Source organism: Arachis hypogaea, chromosome 17 (genome assembly GCF_003086295.3).
Source record: "Arachis hypogaea cultivar Tifrunner chromosome 17, arahy.Tifrunner.gnm2.J5K5, whole genome shotgun sequence".
NCBI classification, from domain to species: Eukaryota; Viridiplantae; Streptophyta; class Magnoliopsida; order Fabales; family Fabaceae; genus Arachis; species Arachis hypogaea.
In genome coordinates this window covers 7,050,509-7,069,768 of record NC_092052.1, presented here as the reverse complement: position 1 = coordinate 7,069,768, position 19,260 = coordinate 7,050,509, and the positions used below count along the sequence as shown (strand labels likewise).

At 32.2% G+C, this 19,260-nt stretch overlaps 2 protein-coding genes across 4 annotated transcripts; both read right to left on the bottom strand.

Moving 5' to 3' along the window:
- Window positions 1–5,103: 5,103 nt before the first annotated feature.
- LOC112764809 (plant UBX domain-containing protein 4) lies at window positions 5,104–8,327 on the bottom strand. 2 transcript variants are annotated; one of them, XM_025810600.3, is made up of 4 exons: window positions 7,216–8,327; window positions 6,058–6,331; window positions 5,786–5,881; window positions 5,104–5,681 (listed from the first exon to the last, which is right to left on the bottom strand). In XM_025810600.3, exons 1-4 carry the CDS (start codon window positions 7,752–7,754, stop codon window positions 5,310–5,312), a joined length of 1,281 nt encoding a protein of 426 aa, XP_025666385.1. In that variant the 5' UTR covers window positions 7,755–8,327; the 3' UTR covers window positions 5,104–5,309. The 2 variants fall into 2 exon arrangements, with proteins under 2 accessions (XP_025666385.1, XP_025666386.1); XM_025810601.3 differs by having other exon boundaries at window positions 6,058–6,328.
- A 584-nt stretch (window positions 8,328–8,911) lies between these two features.
- On the bottom strand, window positions 8,912–18,032 carry LOC112766882 (uncharacterized). Of its 2 annotated transcripts, none has more exons than XM_025812784.3 (12): window positions 17,892–18,032; window positions 16,434–16,602; window positions 15,723–15,840; window positions 15,324–15,420; window positions 14,761–14,867; window positions 14,154–14,276; window positions 13,472–13,625; window positions 12,934–12,994; window positions 12,465–12,841; window positions 9,690–11,730; window positions 9,197–9,577; window positions 8,912–9,107 (listed from the first exon to the last, which is right to left on the bottom strand). In XM_025812784.3, the coding sequence occupies exons 2-11, from the start codon at window positions 16,598–16,600 to the stop codon at window positions 9,331–9,333; spliced, it is 3,492 nt and encodes a 1,163-aa protein (XP_025668569.1). In that variant the 5' UTR covers window positions 16,601–16,602; window positions 17,892–18,032; the 3' UTR covers window positions 8,912–9,107; window positions 9,197–9,330. The 2 variants fall into 2 exon arrangements, with proteins under 2 accessions (XP_025668569.1, XP_025668568.1); XM_025812783.3 differs by lacking the exon at window positions 17,892–18,032 and adding an exon at window positions 16,912–17,871.
- Between the last annotated feature and the right edge of the window lie 1,228 nt (window positions 18,033–19,260).

The window sequence follows — 19,260 nt, the reverse complement described above, 5'->3', positions numbered from 1 at the left end:
GTGGAGTATTTCTTTAATGTCCTAAGTCATTAGGACATTACAAATTTTTATACAAATTTTTACAAATTTAAAAATATTCATGATAATTTTTTAATAAAATTATTTAAATTATATGGTGACATATTACATGATTCAAATTACGCATGGGGATGTTCGAATCACTCTGATTCAAATTATATGGTGAGCAATTCGAATTCTATACAATACTCTTCTGCCCATTCTTGATAGCTCATGAATATTTTTTAATAAATTTATTTAAATTATACCACAAAAAAATATTTTATTCTATGCAAAATAATTTAAAAAATGGCTTAAAAAATGTTAGAAGTACTATAAAAATTTGTAATGTCCTAATGACTTAGGACATTAAAGAAATACTCTACATAGTCACTAATAATTTAGAAATTAAAGAAAAAATATTTTTATCATGTATTTACCTAAATCATTAGAATATTACAAACTTTTATAGTACTCATAACATCTTTTAAGCCATTTTTTAAAATTATTTTGTATAGAATAAAATATATTTTTTAATTATTTTGTATGGAATAAAATATTTTCTTTTATTTCTAAATTATTATTGACTATGTAGAATATTTTATTTAAAATTTGAGTACATGCATGTATTTACCTCAGTTATTAGAACATTACAAATTTTTATAGTAATCCTAACCTTTTTTAAGCCATTTTTTTTAAATTGTTTTGCATAGGATAAAATTTTTTTGTAGTATAATTTAAAAAAAATTATTAAAAAAATTTATTAAAAAATATTCATGAGCTATTAAAAATAGACAGAAAAGTATCGTATGAAATTCGAATTGATAGCTCATTAATATTTTAAAGAAGTCCCATAATTAAATATTTTGTTAGCTTTTTTTTAACGTATGAAATAAAATATATATTTTTTTAATTTTTAAATTATTAATTTTTTTAATAATTTTTTTAATAAATTTTTTTAATAAATTATTAATTTTTTAACAGCATAATTCGAATTATACCATAAATTACTGTGTGTAATTCGAACCAAGCTGGTTCGAATTAGTGTGTGCGTGTGTTTGTGTGTAATTCGAACCAAGTTGGTTCGAATTATGTAAAAATGGAGTTCGAACCAAACTGATTCGAACTACATATAAACGTGCATTGGTGGATTCATGAAGTAGTTTTCGTTTTGGCTTATTCACGTAAATTATTTTCTTCCTTGGTTTATTTCTGTTTTTTTGCCCTATATATCACATATCGAAAAAAATATTTTGCTCATTTGTAATTTTGTAATACATATATAACACTTAATTATTCATATGTTGACATCTTATTTTATTAACAACGTTAAAATATAATTTGTATAAGAGATTAATTTGATTTATGATTATAAAATGTAGTAATTAAATTATTATTTTGAAATTAAAACCCTAATAGGATCTATTTATTTATACTTTTATTTTAAATTTTTTGCAACAAATAATAAAAAATAAAGAAATATCTTTTATTTTTATTTTTTCATAAAAACTTAAAAATAAAAATATAATTAAAAATCTTAATCCATTGTATCTCTACTTTTCAACACAACTATACCTCTTTATGTAAAATCCACTATATATGACCGTCAACAAGATATTAGTTGTTAGAGAATAAATATGATATTTCTCTAATCTAAAAGATTAAATTAAACATAACTACGATAAGAGGAATGTAGAATAATGCTAAGTTTTTTTTATGTAATTATTGTATTAAAATTTATTATTATTAGATAGAATTTGGCTCTCGAACTTTTTCTTTTTAATATTATTTTATTAGAAGTGAAATCCTTTATCATGAACTAAATTGTTTGTTAAACATTACTATGCTTATTTACAAAACGTCAATGACGTTTTGTGTTTTTCAATTAAAATAATATTTTTTATTACAAAATATTAGTAACATTTTACTTTTTTATAATTTAAAATTTTTTTTATTACAAAACGTTTTATGCTATCACCATAACTATATAGAACACTAAAATAATAAAATATTTTTATATTTCACGTTAAAAGTATTTATATATAAAAATTTTAGCCTTTGGCTCTCATTTTATTAAATGGAATTTACAGTTTATTCTAAAATACAATGGTGACGACATCATAAATTTATGAAAGTTATCTAATAATAAAAAAAAAAAAACCATTTTCTATTGAAAAATAGTAGACAGATCAAATTGTGATGCCCGGAATGTGCTGTAAGAACTAGGGTAGGGCTTGTCTTAATAGATTTGATGCATATTCTCAAAATGTGGCCTAAATTTGAACCAATTTTTCCATATATAGTTTTTCTAGCACACATTCTTATTGTGTATGCATATTATATATAATGTTTTGAATTAAATTTTAGTTTGTTTTAATATGTATAATTTGATAAAATTACGTTGTGTTACATACAGTTTAAAACTTATGTGTAAGAAAGCAAAAGTTACTCTAATTAAACCAAACTATGTGTTTTACAAATTATAAACCAAACAAGCTAAGCTTGGTTTATATATCTTCTTTTAGGGTTTCAACATTAATTTTTTTAGGGATTAGGGTTAGTTTGCTTTCTAATGTACCTTAATCTTAGATCTTGTAAGTTATGTAATTAGATACTTGAGAGAAAGATTAGCCAACAAAAATATAGAACGCGGTCTAGCTAGTAATTTTTGTTGAAACATACATTAGCAAATAATAATAAGAATTTAATTTTAATGTACTGTAAAATATATAATCGTTAAATCATATACATTCGTTCTTTGAAATGACTATTTAGATGATTAATATGAAAGATAATTATTTTTGTTGATGTGACGTTACGTAATTAACTATACATGTAAAATTATTTTATACTAATAGTGCATCAAAATTAAATTCATAATAATAATGATATTTTTCTATGCTTAACTTTATTAGACAAAACATTGTGTTTTTTTTTAATTAAAAACTCTACTATTGCTAATGTTTACCACTAAACAAGCACAAATGGACACTAATTTGCAACGAGTTTGATGGGGAACATCGTAAAACTGAGTGGCATGTGATAAAGCAAATTAAAGTGAAAAATGAAAGCATGTATGTTCCTTTTGGTAATCAAATATTCAATTTACCTTTCTTCTTTGATTTGGCTTTGAGTAAGTATAGTGGCATATGTGTTGGCTATGTTTGTGATTGAAAAGAATCAAACATCAACCGTCCATCCAAACCTCTCCATCATCATCATCATCATCACCCATCAGTGTATTGTATTGCCATATGCATGTGATATTCCCTTTTGTGATGATATATATTCGGATCTTTGCATTGGTTTATCACTCTTCAAACACATTGGCTTCTTGCTTTTTCACAACTGACTTGTGCCTTTCATATATGATAATGAGAAATCTTTCATTTTTCACTTTTTATTTTCTAAATGCATGAAAAATGGTTCAGAAGAAAAATGATATAATACTGAAATATAGATAAAATATCGTTAGAAATAAAAAAATTCATTAATTCTACTATTATTAATTCGTGCTTTTTATTTTCACTGAAAAGAATATTCTGTTTGACTAGAAAAATTTTCTATATAAAAATTTATTGTTTATAATGAAACTAAATTTTATAAATGTTTTAAAAAATATTTTTAAGGCTAATAAAATGAATGTATTGAACATAATTATCTACACTAGCTAGTGGTAGGAAGGATTTGAAAAGGTAGAGAAGACGACACCGTTTTGTAGAATTGGAATTCATGCAAAGACACACATAGGTCATCAGAGGAGTCATGTCAATCTAATCAAATAGTAATATGGAGAGAGGGGAAAAAGCTTTTTTGGAAGAGAGGGAAAAAGAGAGCAAAAGAAACCCATATTATATAATTTGTTGCCTTCTTTGTGGGACACACCTAATGTCTCTTCATTACAGTTTTATTACTATTGCAATTTGTAAGATGCAACCTTGCCCTACATGATGATTGACAATTTGACATGTTGTGTTGTGTTTTTTTTTTTTTAAAAAAGAAAATGATACATGCACTATTGAATGAGTTAAATCCTCCTATCCATTCAAAATGTATAATTTTAATTATATATTATTAATTAAAATTTGTTACATATATATATATATATAGACACTTTTTATATTCAATTTTTACTAATTAGAACATATTTTCATATTCAATAAATTTTAACAAATGTGCTTAATAGTTGTTTATCCAAAGAGTCCTCATAAATTATAATATCATAAAGAACTCAAACCGGTATTTTTTTTTTAAATACATTTCCAACTTTTTATATACCAATGAATTATAATTCAAACGGTATAATCTCTCCATACTCACCTAAAAAATCACAAATTCGAATCTCTCTATCTTTAGTAAAAAAATATTTTATTTTATATAAAAAAGTGCCAACGTTAATTTTTATCCAGGTAAACAATTATTAATACTAGAGCAAAAATATATACATAAATTATATACTTTAAAAAAAAATAAACTTACAACGAATTATTTAAAATCTTCCAAATATTGCCGTTCAATTTTAACAAGAATTTTGCTGCATAATAATTAACATTTAAAGCAAATAGTAAGAATGTACCCCGATGTCCCAAACGCACAACAATAAATAGTACTAAGAAGTTTACTGTTTAGCGTTAATATTAAATGGAAAAACATCTTTACCTGATAGTGTGGCTGATTCGACTTGGTAATGTATGTTTTCTGTTTTCTTTTTTCTTTTTTCCCTTTTGGTGCTCACGTTTTATAAGATTGGGCCTACTTTGTTGGATTCAATTAAAGGGGGCCCGTTTAAACTTGGGTTTTCTTTATACTTGAGTTGGACCTTAGGATCCTTTCTCGTATGAATTTTATTTTTGGGTACCAAATGCAGTAACACTAATTGCAAGGAATTCAGGTTGGAAAACAACTTCAAATGAAACATGAAAGAAAAAAGCTATTAAACTATGAACAAAACCTTTATTTAACTCCATTTAAGATGAAACATGGATCCTTGGGCCTCAGGGCCCGTTGTATACCAAAAAAAATAAAGACGAAACACGGCGTCAAAGCAAGACCAAAAAAAAAAAAAAAACACGGCGTCAAAGTTTCACGAATTTAATACCGAGATGGTAACAAAGAATTATGACCTAAGAATTCTATTGGCATCAAGTTTCATAATATTCAATCTCTCTTCAAGAAAGTACTCCATTTTGGAAGGAGAATATACTAACCAAGCACGTCATATGAAATTCACCAAAGTAAGTTGATCAATCAATGTTTAACCATAAATGCAGGTAATCTCAAGTTGACCTGAATATAGAATGTGAAAAAACAACCTACAATCTTTGGATGATAACTGAATTGGCTATACCAGCTTGCTCTATAGTCTGGTCCATTTCAGTGAGTTGTTTGGGAGGGAAACCCATTGTCTGCAGTTGGTAACTTATTGCTCCACCGGGTCTTGATGCATCAATGAATGCTCGGACATCTCTGATAGTGTGGTGGTGATTGAAACGAGAAACCATGCGTGTACCATCAGCTAACCTTAACTGGATTGATGTTACTGGCTGTGACTCATCTATGACTAAACCCATTGTTGGCACTGGAGCTGCTACGCGAGATTCACCAGCTGCTTCACCACTGGAGGAGCTGCTACCTAAAGTTCTTCCAACACCACGGAAAGGGAGATGACGTGGCTTTGCTGGTTCCTGTAGATAATTTGCAAAAAAGAAAAAGGAAATGTAAATAACAAATAGATATACAGATAACTATAGATAACAAATCTACATGAGCTGAGATAAGAAGAGCATACAGGGTAGTTTTCATCCTTCCTTGTGAGGCTGACATGGACAGCAGTTCTTCGGTCTGCTGGTTCAAGCTCCTTGGGACACTCGGATCTCTTTATGCTCTGTTCGAGGAATAAATGATGATAAGAATATAACAATTCAAATGGAAAGAGTGATCAACAATTTTCACATGTTGCAGGTGTGAGAATAATAACTTTCAATGAATTAAAGTATGAAGTATGCGAATATATGGCTTATCTAGAACTTTTTGAATCAAACACCATGGCAGTTAGATTACCTCCAGAAATGCTGCGTTCTGTGGATCATCAAAACTCCGTAAAGGACCATCACCGACAGAGAACCCATTCCTCCAGAAAGTGACTGCATGTGTAATAGGCTCTGATGGTAGAGGAGCAGATGGCACAGTCTCTCCAGTAAGCAATCTTCCTGTGCCAGTAAAACTCCTTGACCTTGATGTATTTTCAGAAGGTGGATCAACAGCTGACTGTCTCGCTTGATCAAAAATATCATCCACATCGGTACCTTTGGTAGGATCTTGGACAAGCATGCTACTATAACCATGAAAACAATATGTCACTCACTTTCAGCTCCACATACATGATTGTTTTTAAAATTCTTTTTAGTGATATGGGTGCCAAAAACAGCAATCTCCTCTTAAATAATAACAAATACCATTAACTGTGCATGCAATTGGTCAAGGCCAAAAAGAATTGTTAATAAGTAATATCAGAGAAAGTTCACAGAATGAAGGCAAAGGAGATAATCATCCAACCCGAAAAGAGACATTCAAGATCTAATTAAACACATAACAAAATTAGAAGACAAGCAAAAAGAACTAAGTCAAAAAAGAGATTTCAAAACAGCAAAATTAGTTCAAATTCAGTGTCAAATATATGTCAAATTGATCAAATAAGAATAAACACATACAGTAATGCATTAATGCCTACAATTAATATTTTGAGTAAACCAGCATTTTGGCCACCCAAAGTTTCGGTTTTCAACAAAATTGCCCCCCAAAAGAAAGAAATAACATCATGCCCCCCAAAGACTAGCACTCTCCAACAAAATGCACCAACAGTTGCTAATCTTTGACTTGCCACATAGGCAAAATGGTGCATCAATGGAGGTTGCAAATTTCAGCGACATACTCACAATGAAAGAGAACCCGACTAATACAACAGCACCTCGTAACTCACGTTGCACAAAGTAATCAAAGGTGTTGAACTTAGATATACACACAAAGAGCAAAATTCTTGGCACAGTGTGCTAACTAACTAAGCCAGCTATAGCAGATGCAAACAAATCCAATTCTTGATTGAATCCTAAATCCTAAATCCTAAATAAAAAAATATTGCGGATTTCCATTGACTACGTGAGACCAAAGCAACGAATATACAAAACCCTAGAAACAAGAGAATCATGGATTGCTAATTACCTCTTCTGACCGCCAGCGTAGAAGTACTGACCCTCATCAGAATCATCATCGTCGTCGTCTTCGTCCCCTTGATCGGTAGAAGAGCGTTTGAGATCACGGAGCGTGCGGATTCCGCCACGTTGGCTTCCTGAGGACTTAGCGGCGGGTTCCTTACCGCTGGCCCGTCTCGATCGGAGCTCGTAGGGAGCGCGTGAGGGAGTAGGAGAAGCAGAGCGGGAGCGAGAGGGAGAAGGCGAGAAGTCAGGGGAGTGAGACTCGGAAGCAGGAGAAGGAGATTCGGAAAGGGCGTTGGGATTCGCAACGGCGTCGTTTGGAGGAGAAATGTTAGCGGCGACAGTTGCAGTGGCAGGAGCAGCGGCAGCGGCGTTGTTGTTGTTGTTGGCATCGTTGTCGAGGAAAGTGGTGAGGGCGGCGTCGAGGTCGTAGTTGTGGGATTCGAGGAAGAAAAGCGCTTCTTGCTTGGTGGCGGAGGTGACCTCGCAGAAGGAGTCGACTAGGGCGGCGGTGGCGTCGGGATTATCGGGATTCGTCGTTTCCATTGCAAGATTGGGATCGCAGTTTCTGTTTCTGTTTCTGTTTCGGTTTGTTGAGTTGATGAGCCACGCAACCAGGACCAGCTGCTACTACTAGTCTACTACTCTCTTTTAGATGAAGTGTGATTTGCGTATGAAACAATGTGGGTCCCGCATCCATTTCATTTTAGTCATCACCAGTTTGGATGTTAAGTGAGGAAATTGCAGGTTAGATAATACATCACAAATTAACGTGTTAATGCAATAATGCTATAGCCTATAAGTATAAGCTAAGCCGTGTCATATTAGTATTGTTAGTGGAAACTCATGTGCAGTCGAATTCACGTAAAATTGATAGTTGAGAGTCATTAGATAAAAAATTAGTCAAATCAGTCAAACTATCTAACGATTCTCAACTATCAACTTTACATGAAATCAACTGCACCTGAGTTTCCAATGTACTAATACACTCACATATTGAATATATTGGTCTCAGCTAATTATTAAATCTTAAATTCTAAATTTTAAAATATTTGTAAGACAAATATCATTAATTTATTACCACATTAAACAAAGATCTTGCGTGCATGTCATATTAATATTTAACATATTACCTAACCACTTCTTTAAGCAAATGATTTAGATAGAATTTTGAATTTGTTGATTGGATAGAACTTTTTGGATGTTATAAATAGTAATTAAAAAATAGTTACTTTTATGTTCAGTGGATTATAAATTGAGTTTGTGATAATTTATTATGAGTTTTAATTTATGATGAATATATTGGGGTATAATTCTGAAGTTAACATGTTGTGTATGTGTATTTGACTATTTGGTTATAGATATAGATAAAGGATTTTACATTAATACATACAACTTCTTATTATTTGTGATTATTTAGGAGTCTCTGTTTGTTCATCAATCTTTGTAAACTGATACAGTATATGAATAAATCATAAAATCCAATAGCTTGTAACAATTTATATGCAAATTTAAGGATATTCGTTTATTCATAATCCTTTTTAAGGCGTTAAACTTAGTGAAAATATCCTATTATGATTTATGTACAAATTCGGCATATTTACTCCTCGTAAATCTTTTTACCTGTATAACAAATTCACAAAAAGTCAACAATCTACCACCATATCAAAAAAATTTAATAACTGAACAAAGTATAATGAAAATTTTGTTGAGGACAATTGGGTAGAGTACTATTTTTTTATTATTTTAATTAAGAATCCCTACAATATAGTGCACTATCTGACATGAGTAAGAAAATTCATGTCATATATGTATTTACATTGTTTAAAGACCATTAAATAATTAGTCTCCAGAGCTCCATCTCTCCAACTGATTTGAATATTCTGATTTAGAAGAAATCTGTAGCAAATACAACAGGCACTACTAAGTCATAAGGAGTACAGAAACCAAGTCCATTGAAGTGTCTACCAAAACATAATGAACCTTACCTTCAAACTTGAGGCCAACTTTGTGCACAATCATCAACCATGAAACAGGAAGTAGCATTAACATTGGCACATGGCACACAGCATTGTCATTCATGTGTATCAAAGAGGAGTAATGTATAGGAATGACTTCATAACTATTTGATTGTTGCAGATGCTGAAGCAGTTGCAGCCTCTATTATTAAGGAAACCGGTTGGCGAGCTTGGAGGCAAGCACCTATCTCAAATGGATGCAACTCGGAACCGTCAAAAATAATATTAACGCCGGGGAGGGTTGCTTCTTTGCTATCATTTTCTTCTAGTTCAGTATTAGTTGTATCTGTATGCTGCATTTCTGCAATAGTTCTTGTGGAAGTTTCATAAGCAGGAGCTAATGCATATGATCTGCATGCACCATTCAACACATGTGAGTTGATTATGAAATCAAAATTATGAAATTAACTATGGTTCTATCTAAGAAGTAAGTTATGCATTAACAAAATGTTCAGTAGCAAACCTGATGTTACTTCCATCGAAGCACAATACTCCAGTTTGGAAGCGTTGTCGATTAGCAAGTTTAACCCTTTGTTGTGGAGTTGATGTCCCTGAAATGGGAGAAGCAGCATCCCTAAATGAATTCCATCTTCCGCTAGCATAGTTTGTTATTGGTCCAGAGAAGTCCCTGGGTTGCTCTTTATGGTAAAGAAGCTTTGCGGCTGAACCGGTTGATTGATAGTCGGCACAAACGTCGCGTAACTTTTTCCTTAAGCTTACCATTGCATCATGGTGTTCACTAAATGAGTCACACTGAAGCAATCCCGATGAAGCTATCCTTTTGCATATGTTACTGCACAATTTTGGACTAAATAGCGGGATCCCAAATTCCACACTTAATGGAACCCAATCATATGTGCCAGAAGAGAGTTTATTTGATTCTCGTCCACTAAATAATCTCAACAGGCGAATGTAACCAACTGACGACAGTTCTGCCGTTTTTGCCAACTCAGTTAAGAGAGGTTTCAACTTAGAATTTTCTTCTTCAGACAGTCCTAACTCTTTTCCTATGGAGGCAACAGTCCCATCTGAGTTCTTTAAGGGCAAAGGAATATCCAAAGTAATTACATTTCCGGATTTACTAAGATCAGCCCTACTGAGAGGAAGCACCAACACAGCCGAATATCTAAGAAGCGAATTTAAACAATGTAGGAGTATACTACCCTTTACTAAATTCCCTTCAACTTTCTTTCCTAACCCTCCTATTGCTGAACCATCCCAAGACCATATAAGGGCTTTCTCACAACCAGCCAATGGAGCAGGAAGTAGGCTCAGACACTGTCCTTTCATCAGAACAACTGATAAAGGACCACGGGCTATAGTTGAGTATAATACCAATTTCATCCATGGAGTCATAGAAGAATAGGCAGGAGGACCAAAATGAATTGGACCTGTGGGTTTAGGAAGAATTGATGAACTGGGAAGAGGCACTATGGACACAACTATATCATAATCATGAATAAATAGACGATTAAGAGTTGCTGGTGCAAGAGAAGCCAAACTTTCAGAGCGGAGGATATCTACACGATATTTCTTTCTCTTTTTTAGCTTTTCTATTCCAAGTATTAATGGATTCTCAAGAACCGGGATATGTGTGTCTGACTTACTAGCTTTATGAATGTGACTACTGTCATCTTCCGATGGACTATAATGGGTTTCATCCTTCATACTACTAGGAACAGGTTCAGAGGAAATAGAAGTCCCCTCATGCTCTTCTGAATCTAATAAATTATCATTGTTTATATCAGCCTCTGAAATACGAGAGTTTTCTGACTTTCCTGCAGAAGATACTGCTGTGATCACAGAACTTGACTCATCATTACTTGAAGTAACCATACTCATGTTACCAATTCCTTCAACCTCTTTAGCTTCATCATTGCTTGAAGTAACCATATTCATATTACCAATTCCTTCCTCTTCTTCCGCTTCATCATTGCTTGAAGTAACTTCCCTTGTCTTACCAATTCCTTCCTCTTCTTCAGCTTCATCATTGCTGGAAGTAACTTCCCTCGTCTTACCAATTCCTTCCTCCTCTTCAGCTTCATCATTGCTTGAAGTAACTGCATTTGTCTTACCAATTCCTTCCTCCTCTTTAGCTTTATAATTGCTTGAAGTAACCATTCCTTCCTCCTCTTTAGCTTTATCATTGCCTGAAGTAACCACACTCGTCTTACCATTTCCTTCCTCCTCTTTAGCTTCATCATTGCTTGAAGTAACCACACTCGTCTTACCAATTCCTTCCTCCTCTTTAGCTTCATCATTGCTTGAAGTAACCACACTCGTCTTATCAATTTCTTCCTCCTCTTTAGCTACGGTAGTTAGTACTCCCCCTGATTGTAGACATTCTAATACACAACGCAGACTAGATGCATGATCTGCGAATTCCTGTAGTTCTCCCTCAAATGTTACACCCTCTATAGTACTAAGATCCTTGCAAAGATCATCAATGCTGGCATGACCCAACTTCCCCGCTTCATATAGTGTTACTGCATGAGATTTCAGACCTGAAAAGTTCGACAGAAAGTGTGCTTTCCATTAATGGATGAACTTAGTAACGAATAGCAAGAGAAAAGAAAAATAGATGATGTAAGTTGGCACCATAAGCAGCAAGAGGATCATCATTTTCCTTAAGAAGCAAAAGCCGAAAATGGGGGGAGATTATGAAGTAACAACATAATGCTGTAGTTGATAATCAAATTTTCCTCTCCCAAAAGTGGTTACATGATTGCTTTTCTCTCTCATTAAACAACACATTATCAAATAAGAAAACAGCACCACGAGTTTTTACTGAATTCTTTCGATAACCTTGTAAAACTGGTGATCAACTCTATTTTTGAAAGGTCGACTTCATTGCTTATCATACCCTGGAAATCAATTATACACAAAACCAGATTGCTGCCAAACTGTTCAATTCTCTAGCAAAACAAACATTTACAAATGTTGGTACTTGGAAACTTAAAGGAGCATTGTTTTTCAATTGTACTGGAAATTATTGAGACTAAAGGACAAAGTTCAATTGTAGGACTAGGAAATTTATACATGAGATATAACAAATATTGGTAGCTTAGTCATCCACTCAATCACTTAAAAAAAATCATGAGGAACCTTAGTTTGGGTTATAACAAAATTTTCTATAACAGCAGCTAACTTCGAGTCCATACTTGAAAAACAAATTCAGAAAAAATAAATTATAGCAAACAAATTTTATGCTTCGGGATGGGAGAGTGAAGGTATAAACCTGGTGAAACAGAACCCATCATAAGATATGAAGTAATATTGGCATCAACCATGAAAGCAACACGAGTATAAGAAGAACGATGGCCATGGTTCTTTGAACGTGGAGTATCCCCTTGAATGGATTCACCATCAACAAGCTGATTCTCTGAACCCAAACAAGCACTAAAGGCATCTTCGTCACCACTTACACTCTTAGGAGAACCAGGTATACTTGTATCTAGAACAACAGGTTGAGGATCCATTGCTTTTGTTGCCCATCCCAATCTACACATAAAAGCAGCAGCTGCCTGCAGATGTGACAAATCAGCCTGTAGCGTTGTTGCCAACTCACTAACAGTTGCATTTTCATTTGAAACAACAAAAACTGCATACACCAAACTGAGAGAAAAGGTTTAGCATTAGATTCGAATTATATGCAAACAAAAAACTTAAACAAAATTTTAAAGAAATTCATAAAATAACTGCTTTACTCTTCAATAGGATCTTCAAAAGACTGCTCCCTGTTAGAGACAAAACCTTCAAGCCTGGAAACTAAACCACCATAAATATAAATATTACTGAAGTCATTTAGAGAAACATATACATTGAAAATAGTGTTTTTAAAGTCATACATGCACTTAGGATCTTCCTTACAATTTGTGTATTATGTTTCTACTACCCAATTAATTATAAAACAATGCATATTCAAACCCAGTATATATATTCTTCGAGCCTAATATTTTTAAATATTACTAGTCATGTGTCCAAGCAACAAAGCCTAAGCATGATCCCGGTACAATCTTATGCTAAATTATGGGTAGAAAAATGTAATTCCTTCAAAAAGGAACTGGTATATATTTAGAAGTACACCATTATCAACATGCTTGAACATTAACAAAATAAAAGGTGAAATCATTGAAAGATTAAGTTACAAAAATAAGTAAACCTCATTTGCATCAACCTACACCTTTTTTCTGAAAAAACAAAAGTTTTCTTTAAAATTCCAATCAAAATGCACATCGAACATACCTTTGAGTCGGTCATCAGGATAGACAGGAATGTCAAAGTAGACCAGTCCTCGTTTGCTAAGAGCCCTTACAACAGCAGCATCAAACATGACAAATGAATTTGCCTCTTCCTTGCAGACTTTGTCTATTGTGGCCATTTCATCTTCGGAGAGTTTCTATTAAAGTAAAAGAAAAAAGGAACATGATAGTTTCTCTCATTGTCAAAATAACACTTTGCGTTTGTTTCCGAGAACAGGACAGGACAAGACACTGAGAACAGGACAGGACAAGACACTGATGGACAGAAACACAAAATTTTGTGTTCTTGTATTCTGTTTGGTGAAAAATTAGAACAAATTATGAAAATCCAATTTATTCTCATTTTTTTTCATTCAAAAAATTTGAGATGAAAAATATAATAATAAAAAATATAATTATAAAAAATTAACAAAAATAATGAAAGAAAAAATAAAAAATAAGTTGTATCCCTTGTTAGTGTCTCCGTGTCCTTCCTGTTAGGATGGACACAAAATACACTAATTCAGTGTCTCTGGACACATTGTCTCTGTCCATGTCTCCTCTGCCAAACACAATTTTGTGTCTCTGTGTCCCTGTTTCAGTGTCCTGTCTCTGTAAACAAACGCAACCTATATGAACGCTATTATAAGTTCCTTTGTTTCAAAAGGTTGACAAGTAGTCCCCACCTTAAATTCATCTAATGTAAAGTTGACAAGGCAAACTCCCCACCATGGTTCAATTGGAAAATCCACAGGTTGAGTAGGCAAATGTTCTCTTGCTATTGACTTGTTTATTTTCCACATGATTTTCTGGATACTCCAAAAGATAAAACGATGGGTGAGACAGTACTGATAAACGTTGCCAGCCTGCCTTTAAGCATAACGGCATGTCAAAATATAGTTGAGAATTTTATCAAATCCAAATCATTATTCGGACAAGGGGCATAAAGTCCATGGACTAACAAAATTCAAATTTATGAGGGAAAATTGAAAGTCATCCAAAAATAAATACATATAGACAAGATTGTTCATCACAATTGCTATGAGTCTAGGCAAAGGCATAAAACTGCTGATATCAAAGAAATTGCCTTTATTCTTCAAGGATTTAAAATTATTTTCCATTATAATTTGCAATTCTCTTTCGACTACCTCCCTCATTACACATATATCCTATTCTGTAAAAGGGATGTTACATACATGATATAATATGCAGGGAAATAAAAGCTAAAGGATAGTTTTTCTATGAAGCATATAATGCCACCAAATCTAACATATAGGCGAATCTTTGAAGTACCTTAGATCTGCACTTGTTCATTATATCAATAAATTCATTTCTCCCAATTCCTGTAAGTCTTAAAGCATCCGCGGCACTAAAATTTGGGATGCTGTCATAAGGTTGCTCTACATAAAAAGAAAAAACAAAACATTTGGAAGCCAGCTTTTATTCAAACAAACCTTTACAATTTCACATATCTATCTTCAAGCAGAATATCAAACAAGTGAAGAGGAAGACAATAAAAGTACATATAATATTATGAACTCAATAATAAGTTATAAATTGATTAAGTTCCTATAAATGATGTAATATATTATAACAACTAGAAACAATATCAAACAAGAAGTTATATTTTCCACATCTTATTGTCTATGGTAACAATGTAAAACCAAAAGGTCTAGTGGCAAAAGCAAATGCCACAAAAGTATCTAGTAATAGTGGTGATAGCATTTTTCTTCCCTACTTGAAAGAAAAAATCAAGAAGAAAAAATGTCTTGATTTCATACTATATACAGCAAAAATTAAGCATGAACATCATGGAGAATATTCATATGCGATTGAAACAAGCAAGTAACAAGTACCATTTTTCATTACTTCAAAAAGCATATCACAGTAATATCTGAAAGCTGATACTCTCATTACACGACACACGTACTCTGACAAGTGATATGGAAATAGCTGCAAGTGGCATATTAGAAACAAATGTATTAGCCCAAAAATGAAATGTTTTTAAATAAAAAGACAACATAATATGATTAAATTATTGATCAAAACCCAGACCCTTAAATTAAAGCATAAGAAAGATCTGTGTTAATTGCAATATAGTATTTTAAATTTTTGAGGAATTAAACTTAAATTTTCTTCCTAAAATACATAATCATCAAAATTGATTTCTCCAAATGCATAAAAGAACATATGCATATATTTAACAATTGATATACAATTCAAATTGGAGTAACAGACATTAGAAGACCACATACAGCAAGATGCTTTCGCAAGTACGGTATCATTTCGTCATAATATTCATTTTCTTTACTGACTTTCCGGGCATAACAACTACTCCATTGAAGTCTCTTCTTTATGCAGTGCTGAACTACCCTGAATGAAATTTCCATGGCAAGCACAAGAGAAGGCAACATTATGATTATATATATACAAGAAAAACAATAATGATAGTTGACGGATGAGCCCTAAAATTAGAGTGAAGTATCACAATCATGAAAATCTAATTGAAAAACTCGCAAACAAGAATTATCTATCAAACTCAAAAGTTGCTTTTTCTTTGAGTATATTGTGATTTGATTATTAAGTTAAGGCACAATAACTTTAGGAAAACAACTAATTTATATTAGGAATTGAGAAAAGACTTATGAAAGCGTTAAAAAGAGTTCTCCATCCCCTTTGAACACAAGAATATGAGTGCAACACAGCAAAATGCTATCTCAAATTTATGAGGCTTTAAATTATGAGTACTTAGGCCCTAGCTCAGTTTTGCTCAATTTCGTAATGACTCATTGAGAATCAGCATTCACCAGTAAAGATTTGTCAAACAATTGCCATTTCAGCTGAGATAACTAAATCGTTAAAATATAAATTATAGCCCCTAAAAAAAAAAAATTTAAGCAATACTATACTACTAGTCCACTACAGAAGACACATGCAGGAACAAAGGTATATTTCCTCTTCCTAACCTTTTGTGCCATTCATCTTTGGAAGACACAGTTGCTTGCAGCCTTTTGGGAAGATTCTCATATGTGCATTCTTCCTTGACTGCTCTGTCCACCAGCAGTTCCTCAACTGTCACCTCAGCACGCCGCATTTTCCCAGTACCCCCATTAATCAACAACAATTCCACCATTTCTATCACAAAAAAAATAATTAAAAAAATACAAAGCTCACGTTCACCAATAATCCAAATACCCTCTCAACAAAAGAAAATCATCTCATGAAACATCATGTCACTAGCATGAGACTCATTTCAAAAGAGAGGAAGGGCCCACCAATTATTCATACAGGATTGCAACAGAATTGGAATAATGTAACTGAAGTTCATGACAGAAATTATAGCAGCAGACAATGAAATTACAGGAGCTGAGACAACCTTTGAAAGTTACATCACAAACTCATACAGCATTGTTAGAAAATTCTTAATCACAGTAATCAACATACCTCCAGCCATAGCCTTGTTTAATTGAGAATCCTTGATTCAATTTGGAATTTTTCAATTCTTGAACCACCAACCGAGATGGAACCAGAGTGTTTTTGATGATCAGAATTGGGAACCAAAAGATGACTTTATATATGTTCTCACCATCAGAGAACAAACTGTCTCAATAACCGCCAATGCAGTTGGTCACAAGACAGTTACGCGGTAATTAACAACACACTCAGACTAATTTCCGGTGTAACATATTGGACGACATTTTTTAGAATACAAAATTCTAACAAGCATTACACACTTTCCTACCTCACCATGGGACTATGGTTTGATTCCTCACTTCTTGGTTTTTCATATCATTAAATCTGAACTTATATTGCTTATCTTTTGGTCCCAACTCCCCCTTTCGTCTCTTCCTGTGATCATCCCTGCTTATACTTGATTCTTTTCTTTTGGTGGAACAATAAGTAGATAGTCCTATTCGAGAAAACGAGATCTCAGACACAACAAAGTCCTCCCCAGTATCAATTACTCAATTTCCATGACTTGAACCCAATACAATCGATTAAGTGAAGAAGCTAAGCATCTGCCACTTCAGCTGACTATACATTGGTATATATATCTATATATACCCAATGAAACCTAGTTTTCTAACAATTTTCTCGTCCAAATGTCTATTAATTTGATTTCAACGCCTTTGTCTACGATAACATGACACTCACGTAATCGTGATTCTTGATCATGGCATGATCCTAACATAACGTTTAAAGCTTGGGCTACAAGACATGTGTGCATGCACCACAAAATCCCAAAACAAAAACAAAAAGAAAACTTCTTCGTTTAAAAAAACATGCGATCATACAGAACAGCAACAGATGACGATAAACAGAATCAAATTGAAACTCGAAAATTGAATCGATTAAGGTGTGATCCAAATAGAACAGTGACAGAGAAATGGTGAGAAAAACGAGGGAGAATGTGGGAATGGAACCTGAAGGTTATTATGTTGGGTGAGAGTGATGGATTGAGCTCCATGGTTTTGGAATCAAATCTCAATCTGCAGTTACACTTCGTTTTTGATATGCGAAAGAGAGAGAGATCTGAGAGAACCTGCGTTGTCGAAAGCTATTCGCTTTTTCTGCATGTAAAAATTATTTTGTGAAAAAAATTTAATTTAGTTTAATACTTTTGGCTAAATTAATTATTAACTTCTAACTAACCTCTTTATAGTTTTAGCATTTTCTAAATAAGTTTCTATAATTGAACCAAAAACAAATAAAATAGGAAGTGATTAAGTGAATACAATTTGGCATCCTAAAAAATTAATAAATGGTTTGAAAATTAAAAATAACTTTACTATTTTTTTTTAATTAGTATTACGAGTTGAGTCGAGTGAAGCCAAATTCAAGTTCGACTCACGAAAACTGAATTCAACTTATTAATAATTGAGCCTATTTATAAAGTTTAAAGGGTTAATACTCAAATTCGTTCCCGAAAGATCACTAGTCCTCAAATGATTTTTTTAGTCATATTAGACCCTAAAAGATAAAATGTAAGTCAAATTAGTTCTTCCGTCAGTTGGATGATGACGTGTCACGTTAAGTACCACGTTTAACAAGATAATTGGTTGACGTGTCAGGTTAGTGACACGTGGCACGTCACGTGGCAGGTCAGTGACGTGCCACGTGTCACTTGACATGTAAAAAAATTTTATAATCAAAATAATCCTTGAAAGTCCAGACGTAAGTCATTTTCATCCCTAAAATTTTAAAAATTAATCAAACTAGTCCTTATATAATTTTTTTTATAATATTACATTTAACATATTTTTTGATACTACTAATTTTAATATTATTTTTTAAACCTTAATAAACAAAATTCTCTTTACATAAAATAATAAAAATAATTAATTTTATCATTTGTATTTTAAAATATTACATTTTTAAATTGTAATTTTTTTATGTGAATTTTTTTTATTTAAATGAGTTTATCAAATTATTGTTGATTATATATTTAAAATTTTAATATTTTAAATTTTACTAAATAATATAGTAATTATTTTAAATTTTAAATCTTTTAAATTTTTTTAAAATTATAATTTTTATTATTATTTAATTTATATAGTAAAACTCAATAATTGAAAAACTAATTTGTGGAATCACTTTTTGAATCTTAATATTCTAATTTAATTTTTTAAATATTTCATTTAAAACACAAGAAATTTTATTTTAATATGAAACATATCTAGCTATTTATATAATGTACTAGTGCGGAATAGCTTGTGTTATGCATAGGTATAATATTTCTTATTTCATTTTATCTCATTGATTTGGGAAATTAAAAGCAAAATTATATAATCT

What these genes read in the sequence shown, in the direction of transcription:
- LOC112764809 (XM_025810600.3), bottom strand. Translation starts at nt 7,754, where the DNA reads ATGGAAACGACGAATCCCGATAATCCCGACGCCACCGCCGCCCTAGTC. An exon ending in AGAACGCAGCATTTCTGGAG is followed by an intron (nt 5,882 to 6,057) that starts GTAATCTAACTG and finishes TTCCTCGAACAG; the next exon opens with AGCATAAAGAGATCCGAGTG. An exon ending in GGAAGGATGAAAACTACCCT is followed by an intron (nt 5,682 to 5,785) that starts GTATGCTCTTCT and finishes AATTATCTACAG; the next exon opens with GAACCAGCAAAGCCACGTCA.
- LOC112766882 (XM_025812783.3), bottom strand. An exon ending in TTTTGAAGTAATGAAAAATG is followed by an intron (nt 14,868 to 15,323) that starts GTACTTGTTACT and finishes CTTTTTATGTAG; the next exon opens with AGCAACCTTATGACAGCATC. An exon ending in TGAACAAGTGCAGATCTAAG is followed by an intron (nt 14,277 to 14,760) that starts GTACTTCAAAGA and finishes TGGAGTATCCAG; the next exon opens with AAAATCATGTGGAAAATAAA.